Source organism: Cydia splendana, chromosome 7 (assembly GCF_910591565.1).
Source record: "Cydia splendana chromosome 7, ilCydSple1.2, whole genome shotgun sequence".
Lineage (NCBI taxonomy): Eukaryota > Metazoa > Arthropoda > Insecta > Lepidoptera > Tortricidae > Cydia > Cydia splendana.
Window position 1 is genome coordinate 1,247,995 of NC_085966.1, and position 22,609 is coordinate 1,270,603.

The window sequence follows — 22,609 nt, forward strand, 5'->3', positions numbered from 1 at the left end:
AGTTAATTTGAATTTAAACTATGTTATTTCAAATTACAAAACAGGGTTACAAGAATGTAATATGCACATAATCTAGATGTAAAATTAGTGCAATAAATCAATTACATATGTAGAACTCAAGTGCTACTTATTATTAGTTTTAAGATAAATCTTTTTATACAAATATAGTTTTTTGTGTATTTGAGTTTACATAATTCCAGTATACAATAGATGCTAAAACACATAATAATTAACTGCTGCTTATTAACGTAAACTTTTGAAGTTTTGTGCATTTTCAATACCTACTTACATCTTTTAAACTACATACTAAAATTAGGTAATCATTTCATTTGCAGGTTACAGAATAAAATGAACCTTAATACATTATGATAAAGTTTACTATTGCGCGTTTAGTCGTGGCGGTCAAAGGGTTAATCTTGCTTTTCTTAATACAAAACTGAGAATATGGAGTACGATGTCTTCACGATCTGAAAATAATTTATAAATTTAAGACATTTTGCGCATGCGTCAGTTTTTCTATAGAAGCGACGCGATATTTATAATTAGGTACCTACAGTTAGCAGCAGAAGTTGCTAAGCGGGCGAAGTATTCAAAATGATCATGACGCGACTTTATTGTTAAGAAAATAAGAGCGTGTCAAGGTAATTTTGAACACGTTGCCCGCTTAGCAACTTTTGCTAATTACTTATTAAGTACTACAAATGAATGAGCCTTACCGATACATACGATTGATAAGAGAGTTCCATGAATCCGCAACACTTCATGTTGACAGGTTTCTAAAAAAAATAAGTACCGTAAACAAATTTAACTAAAAAAAAACAACGGGTTGCACTCCGGGAGTGCCGGCAGAAGTGAAAACTCAATGACATTGTAACTCAAAATATTAATAACAGCGCCATCTAGTGCAAAATGTCTGCAGCACTATGTATAATTGAGGTTAACGCCATCTAGCGTTATTTCGTCGCATTACTTGAAACCCCTAAGCACATCACTGTGAGTACCTGTGGAGTACCTACTAGAGTGGTATCGTCTTGGGTCGTCCCATTCGCTTTTCGTCAAGTTCTTAAATTAGTCCTATTCTGCTTTCGTCACCCATTCTACATTCGTCACAATCGTCGGTGGCTTTCAATGTAGAATGCGTGGCGAAAGCGGAATAGGACTAATTTAAGAACTTGACGAAAAACGAATGGGACGACCCAAGACGATACCACTAGAGTTATATTAGTACCAGTTTGAGGGAAACTCACTAGATGGCATTTAAATCAAAAAAGAAAAACTCAATGTCATTGTAACAGTGTCCGTCACACGTGACGTCACGTCTTACGCTCTCGCGAGTTTAACATTTTTTCCCCATCACAAAAAGTGCTCAGCGCCGCTAAAGAAGTTTTCACTTCAAAAGAAATTAATACTTAGCACATATTTTTACACTTGATATTACATAATGGTTCTGAACTACGTAAGGCCAAGCGCGCACCACGACTTTTTGTCGCGCGATAATTTAGTCGCAGAAATGTAACGTATGTGTTTATATGGCAGTGCGCGCATATGCGACAAAAAAATCGCAGCGATTTTAAAATTGTGATTTGTCACATTTTTCCGCGACTGCTCGCGACGCGATTGTCGCAAAGTGAATTGCGGCATACGGAGTTGTATGGCCCCGCGCGCACTGCGATAATAAAATCGCACCCGGACCTCAGTCGGCATATCGCTCTCCAAGCGTCAACATGTCGGAACCTGCTGCTAAAGACGCTAGATGTTGACCATTTAATTATGAAAATAGAAGGAGATCACCTTTGTGGTATAAATACTCAAAGTCATACAGCGATCACATATTAAAGACAACGTTTCATGACAAACGACTGGTACGAAATCCATGTTGAGAATGAACAAACCGCGACTTTTTCATCGCAGTGCGCGCAGTGAATTTTCTGCGATATATTACAGCGCGATTCTAAAATCGTGTCGCAAAAACTAAAATCGTGGTGCGCGCTTAGGCTAAGGCCTCAAAAAGTCTTAATCCAGACAATGCAGTACTGCAAGCAAGGTATGGATCTTAGAGCATTTAGTAACTGGAGATGTCATCGCTGTCATTTACTTTACGAAACAATCTGCCGATTTTTGCGAGGGAGGGGACGTCAAATGTATTGCTATTTCTACATGATTTGTATGTAACGTACAAATAGCCATGTCAGTCCATACAAAAGTTTGCACAATTGTGCAAGTTTTTCGGCCAAGGGGTAAGCTTTTATTAAAGGCGACTCCCATTATTAAATGCTCTAAGGTATGGATATAAAAAATATAACCTTTTGACCGCCACGGCTATTTTATTTAACAGGCAATAGCAAACCATTATAGTATGTATAAAGGTTTTTTTTATATGTCGGTTATGGCAGACTGTGGCAGTCGAAGGGTTAAACTATGACTAAATGTTACCTGACTTTGGGTCATAGCAATCAACATCAGTCGCCGAATTCGGTAAGACGACATGTTCGTGCAGTTCTGCCATCCTGACATAAAGATGGCCGTCGGTAAATTGCCTGCCTGAAAACGAAAGTTACATTGTCTTGTCATTTGTCGACAGTCACGTCAGACACTCGATATAACCGTGTCAACGATGTCGATATACCTTTACCTATAGCTTAACGACGTCAATAAATGTAAAATGGCGACCGGTCTGGCCTAGTGGGTAGTGACCAACTTACTTTACTCTTTGGTAGTGAACCTGCCTGCGAAGCCGATGGTCCTGGGTTCGAATCCCGGTAAGGGCATTTATTTGTGTGATGAACACAGATATATTATATGTTCCTAAGTCATGGTTGTTTTCTATGTATATAAGTATGTATTTAAGTATCTATCTAAGTATGTTTATATCGTCGCCTAGTACCCATAGTACAAGCTATGCTTAACTATTTAGTTTGGGGCTAGGTGGATCTGTTTAACGTGTCCCTAATATTTATTTATCGAACGAGCGAGCGAAGCGAAGTGAAGTTCTTACATTCAACTTGGAATGGAACACACGGCTGGCTAGGGGCACGTCCCGGTCCCGGCATTAATTTACAATATTAAAATAATTGGCAAGATAAATACGAAATAAAATAAACATAATATAGGTAGGTATTTGACAACAAGCAATATTACGGCTTACCACATACCACAGATACACCACACCACACACCACACCACAGATACAGTTTATTTTAATCTCTATGGTGACTTAAATTTATCAGTTAAGGGCTCCACAGACCTTGCAATAAATCACACGCGTTTTTCGATCCTTTGCCGACGTGCATTCAATTGATCTAACTTTTTGGCGAACCGCGAGTTCTCAGTTCGGGGCGAACTACTAGTTTATTTAAAATTCAACCGATACTTACGCTAAATCGACGCGCAGCTATAGGTACATTTTCACTGCCAAGAGTGCCAAAAATGATGCAAATGGTCGGAGTACTTCAACGAATTAAAACCAAAATATTACTTTGCTAATCCGCGAAAAGATAACGTGCTAGTCAATCAGTGCTAACCCGTTATACTTACTTGCGTATTTTTACATGCAATTAATATTCCCACCCTCCCACCGCAAAAATAAATACGCAAATAAATATAACAAACCACCACCAAAAGAATAAACCTCGACACGTGTTTCGCCTCTCTACGAGGCATCCTCAGGAGTTGTTGACGGTCTGACGCCCGGCAACGGAATGACCTGTCTAGAATGGTCGGCCATATTTATACCTTGACCACTCCCCCTCCCGTGCAAGTGTGAGTGAGATGGAAAAATTCGTAATAACGGCGATGACGCAACATTCAATTGTTCGTTAAGAATCATGCCCCTATTGTTGTACCTAATTATTTCCAGTTGTTCCAGAACACCCAAACGCAATCCCTTTTCGCAAACATGTAAAATATCAAAAGAATGATTCTCAGATAAAGTGTGACCTGTATCTAATAAGTGCTTTGCAAAATTGGACTTCTCTGGATGGTTATGTCTATATGACGCAACATGCTCTTTATACCTAGTAGTGAAACTACGGCCCGTTTGCCCCACATACACTTTATTGCAATCGTCACAGGTAAGCTTATAAACTCCAGACTTTTTCCCATTCTCGATCTTATCTTTGCCATTGCAAAGCTTCGAGTGCAAAGTATTATTTGTCTTAAAGGCCACAGGAATGTCGTTAGACTTCAAAATTTTGTAAATTGCATCAGACAACTTGCCAACATAAGTTATGCTCGCTTTATATTTCTTAATCGGTTCAGAGGATCGTGCCGCATACAACATAGTGTTGACCATACTATTCCGCTTTTTCCTGATGATACCATCCACAACAGACTTATCGTAACCATTCGAAACTGCTAAGTGATAAATATTATTTAATTCAATCTGATAGTGTTCATCAGAAAGAGGCACAGTCAACATTCTATGCACATAACAATGAAAAGCAGCCAACTTATGCTGCCACGGATGCGTGGAAGAAGCCGGGATAACTGTATCGGTATGTGTAGGCTTACGGTAAATTACAAACCGATACAGTTATCCCGGCTTCTTCCACGCATCCGTGGCAGCATAAGTTGGCTGCTTTTCATTGTTATGTGCATAGAATGTTGACTGTGCCTCTTTCTGATGAACACTATCAGATTGAATTAAATAATATTTATCACTTAGCAGTTTCGAATGGTTACGATAAGTCTGTTGTGGATGGTATCATCAGGAAAAAGCGGAATAGTATGGTCAACACTATGTTGTATGCGGCACGATCCTCTGAACCGATTAAGAAATATAAAGCGAGCATAACTTATGTTGGCAAGTTGTCTGATGCAATTTACATAATTTTGAAGTCTAACGACATTCCTGTGGCCTTTAAGACAAATAATACTTTGCACTCGAAGCTTTGCAATGGCAAAGATAAGATCGAGAATGGGAAAAAGTCTGGAGTTTATAAGCTTACCTGTGACGATTGCAATAAAGTGTATGTGGGGCAAACGGGCCGTAGTTTCACTACTAGGTATAAAGAGCATGTTGCGTCATATAGACATAACCATCCAGAGAAGTCCAATTTTGCAAAGCACTTATTAGATACAGGTCACACTTTATCTGAGAATCATTCTTTTGATATTTTACATGTTTGCGAAAAGGGATTGCGTTTGGGTGTTCTGGAACAACTGGAAATAATTAGGTACAACAATAGGGGCATGATTCTTAACGAACAATTGAATGTTGCGTCATCGCCGTTATTACGAATTTTTCCATCTCACTCACACTTGCACGGGAGGGGGAGTGGTCAAGGTATAAATATGGCCGACCATTCTAGACAGGTCATTGGAGAGCCACTGGTACCTCGCACGGACGCACCTCACCAGCACCAGCTTATCCGGACAACGATTTTCTGCGAAAATTGAAGCCGGAACGCGCCCGGCCCCGCCGGAGGAGAAGCCCAGCTGCACCCAGAACCCACTCACCGATGGTCGCCCTGTTCAACAGGACCGACTGGCGGTGACGCGTCGCGCAGGTCCCGCACACATGAACAAGAAGCCACCGATGTCCCCCCCCGTCCCTTTGGGGCGGGTGGGTAGACAAGAAAACGGATTTTTCAATCCACCCGCAGCCACAACAGTAAAACTCGCGACCCCCCCGGTCCCCGCGGATAGGGTGGGTAGTACGCAACGCGAGTTTTACGAAGTACCCGACGACACCAAGACCCCTGAACCCGCCTACGGCTACACAGAGCCGTGGAAACCCGACTTCGACGCCCTCATCGAAGCCCTCGGACGTCCCTACGCACCAACCCCGCGGGTAGCCCCAGCCCCAGACCGACTTTCCCCTCGCGGGCAACTGGATCGTGACCGATCCAAGGTTGACGGCCTGGCGCAAGTCGGTCTCCCTGGGACAGTAGAGACGCCCCCGGAAGACGCCCAACCACAGCGACACCAGGACGAACACCCGGTCACTCTTCGACCTTCGGCAGTTGAGGAGGAACCGGAGTGCAGCCCGCTCGACAAGCAGGAAGAGGCCTGCGACATCACCACCCCGCCGCCCACGGACCCGCGACTCCGCGCCAGCCCCGGAGACGCCCCGCAGCCCCACAAAGGCCCTTCAAAGGGCCCCCTGAAAAAAGACACCGCACCCACAGAGGCCCCCATGTTGGGAACCTCCGTACCTGCTCCCCCGGACCCCGCGCCAGCACCTGCTCACGCGGACGCCGGCCCCATCCACGCAACCGTTGCAGCCCCACAGCTGCGCCGGAAAAAACCGCAGAAGCGCGCCGAACGCTCGCGTCGCTGCCACCTAACGGGCATTGCGCCGCTCCACGCGCGCCCCCCGGACACCCGCCGACAGCGCCAGACCCCCCAGGGCATTGGTGCCAGAAGCCAAAGGAGAAGACGCCGCTCAACGGGCACTGCGCCGCTCCACGCACGCCCTCCGGACAGCCGCCGACAGCGCCAGTCCTCCCCCCCGGGACGCTGGTACCAGAGGCAGAGGAAGACAGCCCACAGCAGCTGCGAGGCCCCACGGCCACAAAGCCGCTGACAGGCTAGAAGAAGAAACCAAAGTCATGACAGGCCATTCACGGCTAGTCATGACGAAGAAGCCATCGCCCTTAGAATAAGGGCACTGAGAAGACCCGCCCGTAGTTACGGGCGGCGATTTGAAACCGCCAAAAATCCCCAAAAGGGATGGGAAGGCATCTCATGCCTCCCTTCGGGAGGCATGAAAGAAGCAAGAGAGAGACAGGTCATTCCGTTGCCGGGCGTCAGACCGTCAACAACTCCTGAGGATGCCTCGTAGAGAGGCGAAACACTTGTCGAGGTTTATTCTTTTGGTGGTGGTTTGTTATATTTGTAGGCGGTTCTCCGCCTTTATTAGCATCGCCCATAGTGGTTAATGTAAGTGCACGATTAGGTAGTAGTCAATAATGAACACACTTCACAATCAAAAGTTATTTAATATCTAATCAAAAGCATAATCACAAAATAAATGTACTAGTAATTAGGAAATCACTTGTTTTATCGATTTTACACACTTTCAATTATAAATTACGCAAGATTACGCGGAACAAAAGCGATTCGTCGGTTCCGTGGTGCGCTCGTTGAAGTTCAAATCATTCTGACATTCAACATGGTGGCGCTAACCATCGACCCAACGCTCCGCCAGACTGACAGGTTGACAGCTGTCAATCTAGTTCCATCGTAACTTAAAAGATGGTGCTAGCGAAGCGCCGTCACGGCCGGACTGACATGCGACCGTCCTCGGGCGCTTTGTGTTGCAGTTCTGTAACAATCACAAAATCAATCGAGCAAGTATCAGTAACTTAGCTTAACCGCTCGTCCAACCTGACCAGCAGTTAATTATAATTTCACCGATGTTCTTATCAGAATAGTAGAGAAAACGTACATCCTTTCGACCACGCATGGACCGGATGGTACCTCTCTGTCAATATCCAAACAAGAATATTCTCAGTCGCAACTAGTATGTCCCATCAACCAACCCTAACATGAGGGTCTGGCCCGGACGATACAGTTGGATCAACCTCACAATGCTGCATTAATCTGGACCGGACGGGTGTGTCCTTTCGACCAGCCCTATGTGCATGGCCCGGACGGCACTGTCCCTTCGACCAGTTATCATTTATGATTTGACCTGACAAATGTGTCCTTACGACCAGCCGCTTGCAGCTGCATGGCCCGGACGACATTGTCCCTTCACCACAATTAACATAAACACAGCGTTAGACATACCTACTAGCTAAAGACTGTCTTGCTCTGCGTGAATTTCGACTTCAAGCTCGATGACTTCATGATCAGAGTGATTACTTAACGTATCTGACCCTGCTGTAAGTGTGTCTGATTCTGCGGTATTGGTATCTGAGCTTGCAGTTAATGTATCACAACTACTTAATCTGTCGAGGCTGTCATTATTAAGTTCTACGTTTTCCGGCGCCGTCGTGGCCTCGTCCTGACTCATTAAACTAGTAGATATTTCAACTAATCCTTCATGCCCTTTAGGTACTAAACGCAAGTTCTCGTGTGAGTATTTAAAGGTATGGTTGGAACCACTCAAACTTTTTAATTCGTATCGGTCATTATCTAACACGGCAGTTATAACAAACGGACCCTTAAACTTTCTATTTAGTTTAGTCTGGTTGCGTTCGCTACTTTTGATAAACACGAAATCTCCTGTTGCGAATGGTTTAATAGTCGCGCGACCTTGGTTAAACCTTTGAGCATCTGATGCGGCTGCTTTCTGTATGTTATTAGATGCATCCTGTCTAGCAGACTCTAAATCGATTCGCTGTTCGCTTTCTGAAGCAGAAGTCCTAATCTGTGATATACCCAAAGACTGTGAACGAATACCGAACATAAGTTCAGTTGGCGTAAATTTGGTGACTGTGGAAATGGTACTGTTTAACGCTAACTGAACATTTCCTAACTCGTCACGCCATCTTTTGTTGGCGTCGTTTTCGACAATTGTTAACAGGCTTTTCAGGGTGCGCATGACTCACTCTACCTGTCCGTTCGCCCTACTAGAGCCCGTAGCTATAAAATGAAGCTCAATATTATGATCAGAGCAAAAGTTCTTAAATTCTTGGCTAGCGTAACATCTGCCTTGGTCAGCAATTATACGTTTCGGAGCTCCGAAAAGACATACGGCGTTTTTGAGGGCTCGAACTGCACTAGCTGAATCAATCGAAAAAGTATGTTCCAACAACACGTACTTAGTGAATGCATCGATAATTACGGAACAATATTCTTTGCGGTCGCTCTTTCCACTTAACTTCCCGGTAAAATCTATATGAATTGTGTGCCACGGTACAGAAATCTTTGGAATGGGGTGTAATTGTACGGGTTGAGCACCTGAGGGGCCTTTCGATGCTTTGCAAACAATGCAAGAGTCAATGAACTTTCTAACGGACTTGGACATCTGCGGGAACCAGTACTGTTCGTACAATTTGTCCAACGTTTTGTCACTACCCAGATGTTGCAATTCACTATGAACGTGGTTGATCAAAGTCCATGTCAAGGAACGAGGCACTACTGGCAACCATGAAATGATCTTGTTTCTTACTACCTTCCTGTAAAGAATACCGTCCTTAACATCATATGTTTGACCGACTGTGTCAGGAAAATCGTTGTTATTGTGCTTGTTGATTAGGTCTTGGATCTCTGCATCGCGCTTCTGTTCTACAGAAAGCCAGCCTTGATGCAATTCTACAAAAAGTATCTTCTTGTTTGGGGTCACAGATGTAGGTGAGGAAGAGTCTGGTAAGGGATTTCTGGACAAAAAGTCCGCATGCTCCATACCACGACCTTCGCGATATATGATGTCAAAATCATAGGCCTGTAAAAATGCCCACCAGCGATGAACACGTGGGGTCAGATCAGATTTTGATTTCGACGCTTTCAACGAGTTACAGTCCGTAAACACACTGAAACGTCGGCCGTATAAATAATGCCTGAAATGTTCTACAGCTCGTACGACTGCCAGCGTTTCCAGTTCGTACGAGTGGTAGCGGGATTCGACTTCAGATGTACGTCGGCTGAAATATTCGACCACATGCGGAAAATCGTTTTTCTTTTGAATAAGTATAGCCCCATAGCCTTCAGAGCTAGCGTCACAATGCAGCTCAACTGGTAAGGCTGGGTCAAAAATGGTCAGAACTGGTTCAGAAGTTAGAATCTCTATTATAGTAGTGCGGATTTTCTCGTGTTTTTCCTCCCATTTTACAGGACCCTTCAGTTTTGTTAGAGGATACAGTGGACCAACAATTTTTGTGAATGCGGGAATGAATTTCCGGAAATAGGACGCAAGTCCTAGAAACTGACGAACTTGCGTGGCTGTTTTAGGCGGACGGGAATCTATAAGAGCCTGTATCTTGCGTGGGTTTGGTCTAACTTCACCACACTGAAGTGAATACCCCAAAAAGTCGATTTGTTTCTTCATGAATTTACATTTCTTTAAGTTGAAAGAGAATCCAGCCGTAGAAAGAGCATCTAAGACTGCTTCAAGTCGTTTAAGACCATCGGATATATCCTTGGAGGAACATAAAACGTCATCCATATAAATTAAGGGCTTATCCTCGAGCTGACGCACAGCCTTCGTGATACAACGTTGATAGACTGAAGGAGCATTGCGCAACCCGAAAGGCATTGCGAGGTATTCGTATTGCCCTTCGGGTGTCACAAATGCCGTCTTTTCTACCGAGGCCGGGTGGATGGGGATTTGGTGAAACCCTGATGCCATATCCAGTGATGTAAAATAATGTGCACCACTAAGCTGGTCAATTTGTTCCTCAATACGAGGTAGAGGGTAGTGCTCAGGTTGCGTATTGGAGTTTAGCTCGCGATAATCGACACACATTCTATCGGAATCATCTTTTTTCTTTACGAGAAGAATAGGGCTCGCGAATGGTGATGAGCTTTCTCTAATGACACTGGCATCTAGAAGTTTCTGAACCTTACCTCTAACGATTTGCTTTTCTACCGGTGCTAACCTGTAAGGGCGCCTCTGTACAATTTTATGTGGATCTACTAAATCGATTTCTAATTCCCCTGTATTTACGCGCCTATTAGAGACACCCTCTATGAAACAGTCAGCATAGCGATTCAATAGTTTAATTAGAGTCGCTCGATCATTGCCTGTCAAATCTGTATCTACTTGTGAAAAATCTGGCTTAGTAGCGTGAGAATCACAAACATTAGTTTGTTCTTCAGAATAAAAGACCACTTCGTTTTTACTAATTTTAGCACTCCACCCCTTTTTAATCATATCCCTTCCTATTAAGACAGGTTCTACAAGGTGTACGTCATCATCAGGTACTACATGAAATTTCAAGGTTTCTGAAATTTCTCCAATATCTACCTTACTCAAAATTTGAGACGTACACTCTATATCACCGCCGAGACCCGTAAGATAAACGAGATCGTTGCGCACAGTACCTGGGATTTTACTAAAAATGCTTTCTTTCACTAAAGAGCAAGACGATCCACTATCAAATAAAAAAGTGACTGGCTCACCGGATGACGTCCTCAATACACCCCTCGACAGTCGTTCTTCACAAACATTGACCTCTTTTTTCTCAGCAACTTTACTACCACTCTTCTTTTCTTGACAATTCGTAGCTAGGTGTCCAGGCTTGCCGCAACTGTAGCAGGTTACAGTTGAAGTCTTCTCCGAGGTACGCGCAGGAGCTGAGGCATCTCGCTGGTTAGGAGTCGCAGAAGAATCTTCTCGTCGCTTTCTACACTCAGATTGTCTATGTCCAGGGATTCCACACCAATGACATTTGCCCGGGAATCTAGCATCTGCTGTTCGTGATCGCTTCGGTTCGGGTTCTTGAGTGTCAGTGACATCCAATCGTCGCTTTATTGAAATGCCGCCTAGGATTCTGAACAACTGAGCTTTAGTAGTAATAGCATGTGCGTTTAATTCGCGGCGAATAAGACTATCCTTTTGGCACAACACCGATATAACAAAACCAGTTATGACAACTTCCTCCATTTGAGCCTTAGGAATTCGTTCGATCATATTCCACAAACGTAACCCAGCTTCTGGTGCCGTCTCCTTGGTTCCGATTTGGAAACGTAAAACTTCATCAAAGTAATCTTGTAATAACTTGGGTCGACAAAACTGGGCCATCAAACTTTGCTTTACTGACTCCCACGTCAATACGTTCAAATCTAGTTTAGTCAGGCAGGTAGCTGCACGTCCTTTTAAAGCACTCGTGAGCGCTACAAGCAAATCTACTCCTTCTAGGCACTTAGTCTTGACTATAAGTTCAGTAACCTTGCACCAACCTTCTATATCCGCGTCGGCATCTTCAGGGTTAAACTGTATTAATTTCACTACACCGGTCTGAGAGCTAGTACCAGCTACCGAAGCATGTGACGATGCTAACATACGGGTAAATACCGCTTCCATGTTATTAAAAAAATTTAAGGCGCTATTTTCATCTGGCGGCCGTTTCTCGGATTGCGGTTCGGGCGGGATTTCTCGCACTTCTGATGTAGGCGGTTCTCCGCCTTTATTAGCATCGCCCATAGTGGTTAATGTAAGTGCACGATTAGGTAGTAGTCAATAATGAACACACTTCACAATCAAAAGTTATTTAATATCTAATCAAAAGCATAATCACAAAATAAATGTACTAGTAATTAGGAAATCACTTGTTTTATCGATTTTACACACTTTCAATTATAAATTACGCAAGATTACGCGGAACAAAAGCGATTCGTCGGTTCCGTGGTGCGCTCGTTGAAGTTCAAATCATTCTGACATTCAACATGGTGGCGCTAACCATCGACCCAACGCTCCGCCAGACTGACAGGTTGACAGCTGTCAATCTAGTTCCATCGTAACTTAAAAGATGGTGCTAGCGAAGCGCCGTCATATTTATTTGCGTATTTATTTTTGCGGTGGGAGGGTGGGAATATTAATTGCATGTAAAAATACGCAAGTAAGTATAACGGGTTAGCACTGATTGACTAGCACGTTATCTTTTCGCGGATTAGCAAAGTAATATTTTGGTTTTAATTAGTATGGATTTCCGCAAAGTAACGTCTGATTCTATTCAGTACTTCAACGATCTCCATTTCTCATCATCATCTTCCTCGCGTTATCCCGGCATTTTGCCACGGCTCATCGGAGCCTGGGGTCCGCTTGGCAACTAATCCCAGGAATTGGCGTGGGCACTAGTTTTTACGTAAGCTACTGCCATCTAACCTTCCAACCCAGAGGGTAAACTCCAACGATTAACGATCTCCATTTCTATCGTTCTTTAATTACTGTACGGATATGATAGTCGTTCTTGTCCACGTGACAGCGTGATAAAACGGTGTCTGTCACTTTCTATCCCACGGTGTTAAAAAGTGACAGTTATTTTATCACGTGGATAAAGATGGATAAAGCTATCCATAATACGCCGGCTGGACCAATAAAGATGAACTTCGAATTTATTTATTTTATCTTCGTATTACATTTATATTTGTACCTATTAATTTTAAGCATCAAGTTTTAGTGTTTTTACATACCCCGCACCAACTATGCTTCTCTGTTTGGCCTAAAGGTTGACTGGTAGAGAATGCCGTGTAGCATTAAGTCCGCCTTTTGTCACTGTATATTTTTTACTGTGCAATAAAGTTTAAAATAAAATAAATAAATAAATAATTTTGATATTCGCACTAGCTCTCCCGTGTGCATGATACTGACGGTGCTTACCTCAACAGTGATGTCTCCTGCGCTCCACATAATGAATCCAGTGCTGAACAGCATGCACGTAAAGGTGGCTACTATAGCCAACACGTGACTCAGAGCGCGGTCAGAATCCTGAAACGTTTTTATCATTATTTCTTGTTATTTTTTGGTACAGTCACCTGCAATAATATTATGTTACACAACGTGGGCTGCTGAAATATCTGACACGATCGAATTTGTAGAGTCATTAGAGCGTGTCACATATTTTTGCGGCCTTCGAAGAGTAACATATTATTAAAAATTAAATTAAATTAAATTAAATAATTATTTATTTCAGAAATTATTTATTATTGCAGGTGACTTGTACAGCTTGTACTCTCCCCCAGGTTAACTTTCCTAGCCAAGATGACATTTGATGATAGAAAAGGCCGGCAACACACTTAAGTACAACCCATCTGCTGTTGTTTCGGGTGTCCATGAGCGACGGCTGCTGTAGATCTGAATACATATATGATTTTAATTTCAACTCGATACCTCCACGCGTTCCCGAGGGTATGAGTCAAGACTCTTGACAGACAAACGGACGGACGGACACCAAAGGAATCCTATAAGGGTGGAATCACATCTATCAGCATCGAGCCGCATTTTATATATGAGAAATTGCTCGTTAGTATGAAGATGCGTACGCATGCTTTCAGCTTTTCGATGCGTACGCATCTTCATACTAACGAGCGATTTCTCATATATAAAATGCGGCTCGATGCTGATAGATGTGATTCCACCCTAAGGGCTCCGTTTTTTAGGGCTCCGTACCCAAAGGGTAAAACGGGACCCTATTACTAAGACTCCGCTGTCCGTCCGTCCATCCGTCCGTCCGTCCGTCCGTCTGTCACCAGGCTGTATCTCGTGATCTGTGATAGCTAGACAGCTGAAATTTTCACAGATGATGTATTTCTGTTGCCGCTATAACAACACATACTAAAAACAGAATAAAATAAAGATTTAAGTGGGGCTCCCATACAACAAACGTGATTTTTGACCGAAGTTAAGCAACGTCGGGCGGGGTCAGTACTTGGATGGGTGACCGTTTTTATAGATAATGGTACGGAACCCTTCGTGTGCAAGTCCGACTCGCACTTGGCCGGTTTTTCCTTTTGAAGTAAGGAACCCTAAAAATACGGAAAGCACCAAGATGATGCTAGACGGTAAGTACCTACCTTAAACTGTGACATGAGTGTCACCATCATGCCGATGTTGACGATGATGTGTCCGCTGAACACGCTTCCGAAAGTTCTTTGCACTTGTTGCGTGCACCTACAAAAAAACAAACAAAAGAGAAACCGATTCTAATGTAACAATTTTTTAAAGTTTAGATCTTGTTGTGATACGACCGTGACACGATTCCCAGTGTACTTATTTCGCTTATTAACGTGAGCAAATGTCAAGAATCATAACAACATCAAATCCTTCCCTGTTAAATGATCATTGGCGTTTAACATCTTTTTTTGTCCCATTCGCTACAGGTCCAATAATGTACCCCGACAGGGCAGTTCTGCGGGATGTAATGTAAGATCCCGCAGAACTGCCCTTTCGGAAAAGTATTTAGAGTAGAGGTAGAAAATGAAAACAGGAACCTTAAAGTAACATTTACTTAAAGTAAAAAATACCGGGCAAGTGCGAGTCGGACTCGCGCACGAAGGGTTCCGTACCATAATGCAAAAAACGGCAAAAAAAAACGGTCACCCATCCAAGTACTGACCCCGCCCGACGTTGCTTAACTTCGGTCAAAAATCACGTTTCTGTAAAAATTTCAACTGTCTAGCTATCACGGTTCGTGAGATACAGCCTGGTGACAGACGGACGGACGGACGGACGGACGGACAGCGGAGTCTTAGTAATAGGGTCCGTTTTACCCTTTGGGTACGGAATCCTAAAAAGTAACCATCTAGCGAAAACAGTGAAAATGATTTTTTGTGGATGGGACATTTTGCAAAACAAACAAAATTTTATGACGGGGCATTTTGTTGACGGGATGTTTTGCGATGGGGTTATTTAGAAAAGGAATGTTTTGCTAATGGGACAGAGATATATAGGTATGGTTGATGAATATGGGATTGCCACATACACTTACCAAATGGTGGTAGCATGCAATCTTATACCGAGCTTAAGAGCTCTCTCAAACTTCTGTTCCTTCTCTCTCTGACTGATCCTCTCTTCAAATACCCCCGCGATACTCTTAAAGTACATCTGCAGGTTCATATACTGATGGCTGAGGGAGATGGTGACAACGAGGACTAGGAGATAGGCGGTGGTGACTCTAATCATCCATAGCCACCAGAGAACGTAGACGCCGATGCGACCGACTCCGGCGAGGAGTGATTGGTCGTGGACCTCGGGCCAGACGGTTATCATTGTGACGAAAGTTCCATCTATAAAATTTGCAGTTTTTCTGAAGAGTGATTAATGTATGTATATATGTTTCGTCTTTATAATAATAATTATGTTTATATGTAGGTACAATATCTGGATATTTCGCGTTTGTTCGGACGGAACACACCTACCTACGGTAAATAATGTTCACGTCGAAAGGCGATTGAAGTATTTATGTAGGTACCTAAATATAGTGATGAAGTGTACTCCCTTACCTGAAAACAATACCTGCGTTAATCCTTCAACGCCGTAAAATACGAGCGCATTATAGGAAAGAAGTACAAGCGCACACGCGTAGATTTTGGTGCGTTTCAGCATGAGTATCTCCGTCTCCTCATCATTGAAATCCTTCTTTAAACCAACAGCCAACGTAAACAATATCTCTGTCACAGTTTCCTTATGGTGGATCAGAGAGAGTGTGAAAGAGTACAGAATAATGTGTGAAAACGGCATCATAACCCGGTCAGATTTCTGTTTCTCCGTCAGATTGTTTTGAGTGAAGAATGACCCCATCTCTCCCACAATAAACAGAACAATCGCTGCATTTATAACTTTTGTAATTCTCTTATATGCGTTCACAACTACCTCAGGTATACCATTATCATCTACCCAGTAGTTCATGCTGCTGCAAACGAAGATAATTTTGTCAAATTTGTGGAAAAATTCTGTGGTTTTAGTTTTCCGATATTTTCGGGACACCATGTTAGCGTTAGGCATGAAGGTAAGTTGTAAATTGAGGGTTTGGTGGGGTTAGGGTCATAATTATATGTAGGTTCGTTTAATTTCAGGGTCGGATTAACAATCTTAACACGTTCACTGCCAAGAACCCGCTAAATTATATACGTGATGTAATGGTCCTACTTTGCTCCAATGTTTGGTCCAAATTAAGGAAATTATAAATATTTTTTAAACTTTTAAATATTACATTTTTTTATATTAGATGAATTGATATTCGTATTAAGAAGAGCATCTCATATAATATTGTTTTATATATTATCTGAAGCAATAATAAGGAGCACAAAGATTGTTTGGGGTAGGTATAGGTATCATTGATCCGACTTATAGTTTACTAGGGGCGCAAAGTGTGAGCCAAATTAAATAGGCGACATAGGCGCACGCCAAAAAAGAGAGTTCTTTACCAACGCAGCAATTCAAAATATGTATATTCATTTTCGTTTATTTGAGTATATAAATACTAACATAGGTATAGTCACCACACGGATTGTTATGGCACTTAGGGTTCGTGCTAAATTGGAAATTCTATAACGTACATAAGTATTGAACAAGTAATGTAGCTAGGACCCTAAATGGCGCAACAATCGCGGAGCGTGATGGTACATAGAAATATTTATAGGTATTAGACGATAAGTCGTCTTTCTTCTTAGTTATTATGGTTAGTATACTGTCTTTTATGTAACATACGAGCACAAAATGCTGTGTCTTACAGCTACATGTTATTACTATTTTAATATTATTATAGGCCGGTAGCTTGAACATGTCATGCTCGCTTAAAAATCTTTGCTTACGGTGGCGTCGTTGATCGGGTCGCCATTTTCCCGAATGAAGGTTGAGGGAGGCGATGGCTGAGATACGCGTCATACTCGTGAACGGGTGCTGTTTGTGGAGACTGGTCTGTTTAAGCTAACACGAGCTATTATACTTAGTTCCTTTATATTTGAGTTTAATTACAGTGAGACGCCTCATTCTGCTCTCGTATGTTTCTTTTCTCTTAATGAATGTGTTAATTATACAGGATTTTGACTCTTGGTGACCCTATACATCTCTAAGGATAACTTGATAAACTATATTATCTTATAGTTCTGACACCTAGAGACATTTACACCTCTAAATATTATAGATTTTACTTTTGTTTTTGTATCTGTATTTTTTTAATATTATTATTATAGTTTTCGTTTATGTAATTCGACGTTAAGAGACCATATACATCTCTAAATAATTGTAATACGTTAGTTTGAATTGGTAGTTGCAGTTAGTTGTATTTTATAAAATTGTTGATGTATTGATTAATATTGTATTGTTATTTTTGCTTGTATGTAAATTCAATGTTGACGTGTAAAAGTGCCCTTGTGGCTTATTTGCTGAATAAATGTTGAAGTTGAAGTTGAAGTTCAGAATTGGAGCATAATTACCCACAGAGGAGCAAAGTACCACCATTTTACGATATTGATAATGGGGCGCTTGGCACTCGCAGTGTTAATTGCTTAATTGTCATTTAATTTTAGAATTATTAAGATTTCAGTGGCAAGGGTTATGATGATATTATATAATAATCATAATAACGAATAATTGCTATCAGGGGGCCGATTTTTGAATTTCGAGCGTTCGATTTCGTCACTCGAAAATCGGTGGAAAACAGCGAAATGCTATTTTTTGAAATACGAGTGATAGAAATTGGGAATCGAGTGGTATTGATCACTCGTTTTCAATTCTATTAGTAAAATTTAAATGCCAGGTACTGCAGATATTATTGAACGAAATACACGATTTTGAGCGGTCGAAATTCAAAAATCGCCCCCTTGGTGTGATGGGCTCCACGATCAAAATACCTAATACCTTGATTTAATTAGAAATAAAACTTCTCACTTAGCTAACAATTAATTATCTATATTATGTTTATTTCGTTTTTATCTTACCAATTATTTTAATAGGTATCGTAAATAAAAAATACAATGTTATAAATGTGTAAACCGAGCACTTTCATTTGATACCAAACTTGACCATACTTTCTATCAAATTTATTGTATGCATATTAAACTAAAATATTTTTTTTGTATGCATATTAAAATAAAATAAAAATATAGGTTTTTATTTGGAAATAAAATAGCAAATTTTTATTTTTCATTTTTTCAAATATTTATATGAAACCGTATAAATTAAATATTACAAATGAATTTAGCATCCTTGACTTACCCGAAAATTATACCAAACTTGAGCACATAGCAAAACTTTATTTGACCCACAAACCAAGGACAGACCAAGGTCAGACGGTCTGAAGGCTTATCAGCGACCGTCTAGCAAGGGCTTAACCGTTTTATTTTCAACGCGCCCACTGTACTGGGGCCTCAAGATGGAGTTAGATGGTGCCGTAGCATTCGTAGCACACTGATGCCGCCGCGTCTACCCTAGCAACTAGTGATTCGGTTAAGTTATGTTCTAATGTATGGGGAAGACAAACAAATTATAGCCAGCATTAAATTAATGTAGTATATTATGATACTTTTGGGTATGGTGCTTTACGCACACTTGGACGCTAGTGTACTATACTATTCTACTATACTTCATCAAACGTCTCGGTGAAGCCATCGCTGACCGTTGGGACAGATCCTTCAGTGTAGTAATGGGCTGGCTAAGATGCAAAATTATAATTTCGATAATCCGAGCCACCAGCATGTGTATCCGTGGGACACGGCACAAATTCAAACCCATCCAACATTTCTTCGGTCTCAATGACGGTGCAGCCCTACCTAACCCGTCTACTTCCACTCTGCGCTAGCGCCATCTTTTTGTTGTTGCTCATTCTGTTTTTTTTTATAATTTTACATTTTTGATGAATAAATAAATTACTTACTAGGTACTTACTATAGGTACTACATTCATTGAATGCTGGCTATAATCAATTAGTTTTCCAAAAACACAATTTGACCGAATCACTTTCCTAAAGGTGATTGTGGATTGTGGCCACTATAGTATATCCTGGCAGGGTCGCCATACCCTAGTTCACACTCGTACTAATTACGCGGAAAACTTAGTAGGTACTTAGGCCAATCAAATTAGATTGTTTCCAGGAATTAATTCCCAGCAAGCTGGAAATTGTCTTACGTAATACCTTCATTTGGTTCTAAATTAGCGTAATCCGAGTATGCTCCATTCTTGGAGGTGTGGAAAAAAATTTGCTCTTTTTCTGTTTTTAGCTTGTAGGTAGTTCGTTTGTACGTCCGACGGAAAATTTGCTCTAATCATGATAAAAATTGATATCTGAGGATCCGAAAGATATCTTAATATGAGTTCGTAGTCAAAGATTGTAAAAAATGGCCGCCACTGTAAATTTTTTTTTGTATCATCGTGCTAAGATCCGAAATTTTTTTTCACCAGCGTCTGATCCACAACAACCTTGCTGCTAGTGACATTGTAATTGATTGCTGGGTCCCTTCTACATCGAGTGGTTATATCAATCCAAGGTAAAATGTATCTCCCATGGCCTCCAAAATTTATCCACACCTCCTGGGATGGAGCAAACTCGGATTATACGAATTTAGGACCTAATGAAGGTATTAAAATGATTTGTAGGTTGCTGAGAATTAATTTTTTAAACGCTTTTTTTAATTTAATTTGGCCTATAGTTGTAATTAAGACTTTATGTTTGTGCACTACGGAACAGTCGACGTCAAAGATATGTTTACACTTTTGCACCTTGTTCCTTTGTAATAAGGCGAAAAATTTAAACCTATTTTTGACTTCGACTGTAAAACACTAAAAAAAACACTATAATGGTACGCTTCGTGTAATAAGTGACCAAAGAAATTAGGTGGAAAAACACGGACAAAAATTGGATGTGATTTTTTTTAGGTGTCCGCGCCCTCCTGATCGTTGAGGACAACAGCCCCAAATGGAAGCCCGCGACCCTCGCTGAAGTCACCGACGACTACGCTGAAGAGTTCTTCAAGAAACTGCCAGAAGATAGGGAGCTCAAGTTCTTCGACTTTGACTCTAAACTGTAACTTACAGTACAGTAGCCGCTTAACTGTGTAACTACGTAAACTCGGTCGCAGTCCATCTCGCTCGCACTGATGTAGAGGCAGTGTTGGCCGAACGTTCATGCAATTGAACATTAAAAATTAACCATTGAAAAGGTTAACTGCCATTAACCATTAACCATTGAAAGAAAATTAATTATCAATTGCATTGAACATCAATTTGCATTAATATTAATTTATTTCGAACCACTAACAATTAAAAATAATTAATGGTTATTGCTTTACAAACCATTAAAAATTAAATCAATTTTGAATGAAAATTAAAAATGTGATTGATAATTATCAATTAACAAGAATAAATATCGTAATTTTATAAAGGCGTCCAAGGGATCAAAGGTCTAGTGGAGCTCAGGTTTGGTGTAACATAGGCAAATGCTGTTTTGGTCACCTGACTCGTCTTGATGTGCACTTGGAAGAGCAGTAACCAAGATAGAGCTGATGCCGAACCCTGGCAGTACCTAATGGAACTCAGGTTGGGTGCAACATAGGCACACGCTGTTTTGGTCATCTGACTCGTCTTGATGAGCACTTGGAACAGCAGTACCCAAGATAGAGCTAATGTTGAACAATCGACAAATCCACTTCCATGAACAATCTTTCCCATTTGTCCCCACTTCATTGGAGCGGGGACAAATGGGAACACTCCAATAACGGGTGTATCCTTATTCTTCCCCGCCGGGAACAGATGGGAATAGGCGCTGCATATAAAACATTTCCATTTGTCCCTTTTCATGTATGGCGTAGGACACGTGGATAGAGGACAAATGGGAATACACCAATAATGCACCCATTATTACCGATAATGGGTGAATTCCTATTTGTCTTCGCGGGGAACATATGGGAAGATCCAGCATAAAAATATTGTCCATTTGTCCCCTCCTTATTAGGATGGGTACAAATGGGAACACCAATATCGGGTGTATTCCCACTTGTCTGCACCGGGAACAGATGGGAATAGGCGCTGCATAGGGGCTATTCATAAATTACGTCATTTCAAATTAGGGGGGGGGGGGGTCTGGGCATCGGATGATGGTAGCATGACGTAGGAGGAAACGGGGTCATTCGAAGCATGATTTTTGGATGATTTTAGGGGGGGGGGGGGGTCAAAAATCGTCAAAAATCGATGACGTAATTTATGGACAGCCCCATAGTTATAAATAATTCCCATTTGTCCCCACCTCATTAATGGCGTCGGTCAGCTGGGGCCTTTCCCTAAATGTTCCAACCAAAACAGCGTGTGTCTATGTTGCTCTAAACTGGAGTTCCACTAGGTACCTACTGCCAGCTGGCGAGGTTGCGGAAGAGTACTTCGGCGTTCCTGGGACCTCGCCGTATAGCAGCGAGGCGGCAACAGAGGGGTTTTAGTGGTTAAACCTGGGGTCTCATTAGCCCACAACAGGGAGTCCCACATAACCATCCCGGCCCGTCCCCGCGCCGGGTGGTATGCGTAAAGCATTTCCCCTCTAAAAAAAAAAGGTACCTACTGCCAGGGTTCAGGGTCATTTTGTTGAGTCTCATGTTAAAATATGTATCATGATCTGATAATTCACTGAGTCTTGTATTAATATGGTTATTTTTATTTATAATTTTAATAGTTCCAAGCAAAAGTAACATTAACTATTAGTTTATGAAAACAAAAATTAATTCCATTAAACGTTAATCCAATTGAGAGTATTTCTAATTCATTTTTTGAAACTTTAATGCCATTAAATAGGCAATTAGATTGACAATCAATGTAATTATACGTCTCAAAATTTAATTTTAATTAATTTTCATTACATTGATGCGTAATGCAATTGATTAATTGCGGAATTAATGGTTAATGCAATTGATTAATTGTTAATTAGAATTAACCATTACGGCCAACACTGTGTATAGGTGCGATAGAGATGAAATGCTAACTCGTGGTAGCTAAGTTGTACGGTACGGTAGTTCACCCTGTATACATTATTATTTACGAAACGGGTCTTGATCTCGTATAATTTAATTTTAAAATTACATCTGACGTTTCGAGGACAGTTTTGTCCCCGTGGTCTCGAAACAATATTCATCGTGGTCGAAACGTCGGAGGTAATTTTAAAACTTAATTATACGCGCTTAAGTCCGGTTTATACAAATAATGATGTATAAGAATCGTAAAGGTAGCTGCTATGTCTAAGTAAGTACTTCTTTATTATTGAATTTTATAACATACAGTATGATTTTATTACGTCTGACC

The 22,609-nt window shown here is 41.5% G+C and overlaps 1 protein-coding gene across 1 annotated transcript; it reads right to left on the reverse strand.

Moving 5' to 3' along the window:
• Positions 1-425: 425 nt before the first annotated feature.
• LOC134792014 (uncharacterized) lies at positions 426-16,318 on the reverse strand. The gene is made up of 7 exons (XM_063763127.1): positions 15,832-16,318; positions 15,318-15,615; positions 14,404-14,500; positions 13,211-13,318; positions 2,434-2,541; positions 717-776; positions 426-467 (listed from the first exon to the last, which is right to left on the reverse strand). The coding sequence occupies exons 1-7, from the start codon at positions 16,316-16,318 to the stop codon at positions 426-428; spliced, it is 1,200 nt and encodes a 399-aa protein (XP_063619197.1).
• Between the last annotated feature and the right edge of the window lie 6,291 nt (positions 16,319-22,609).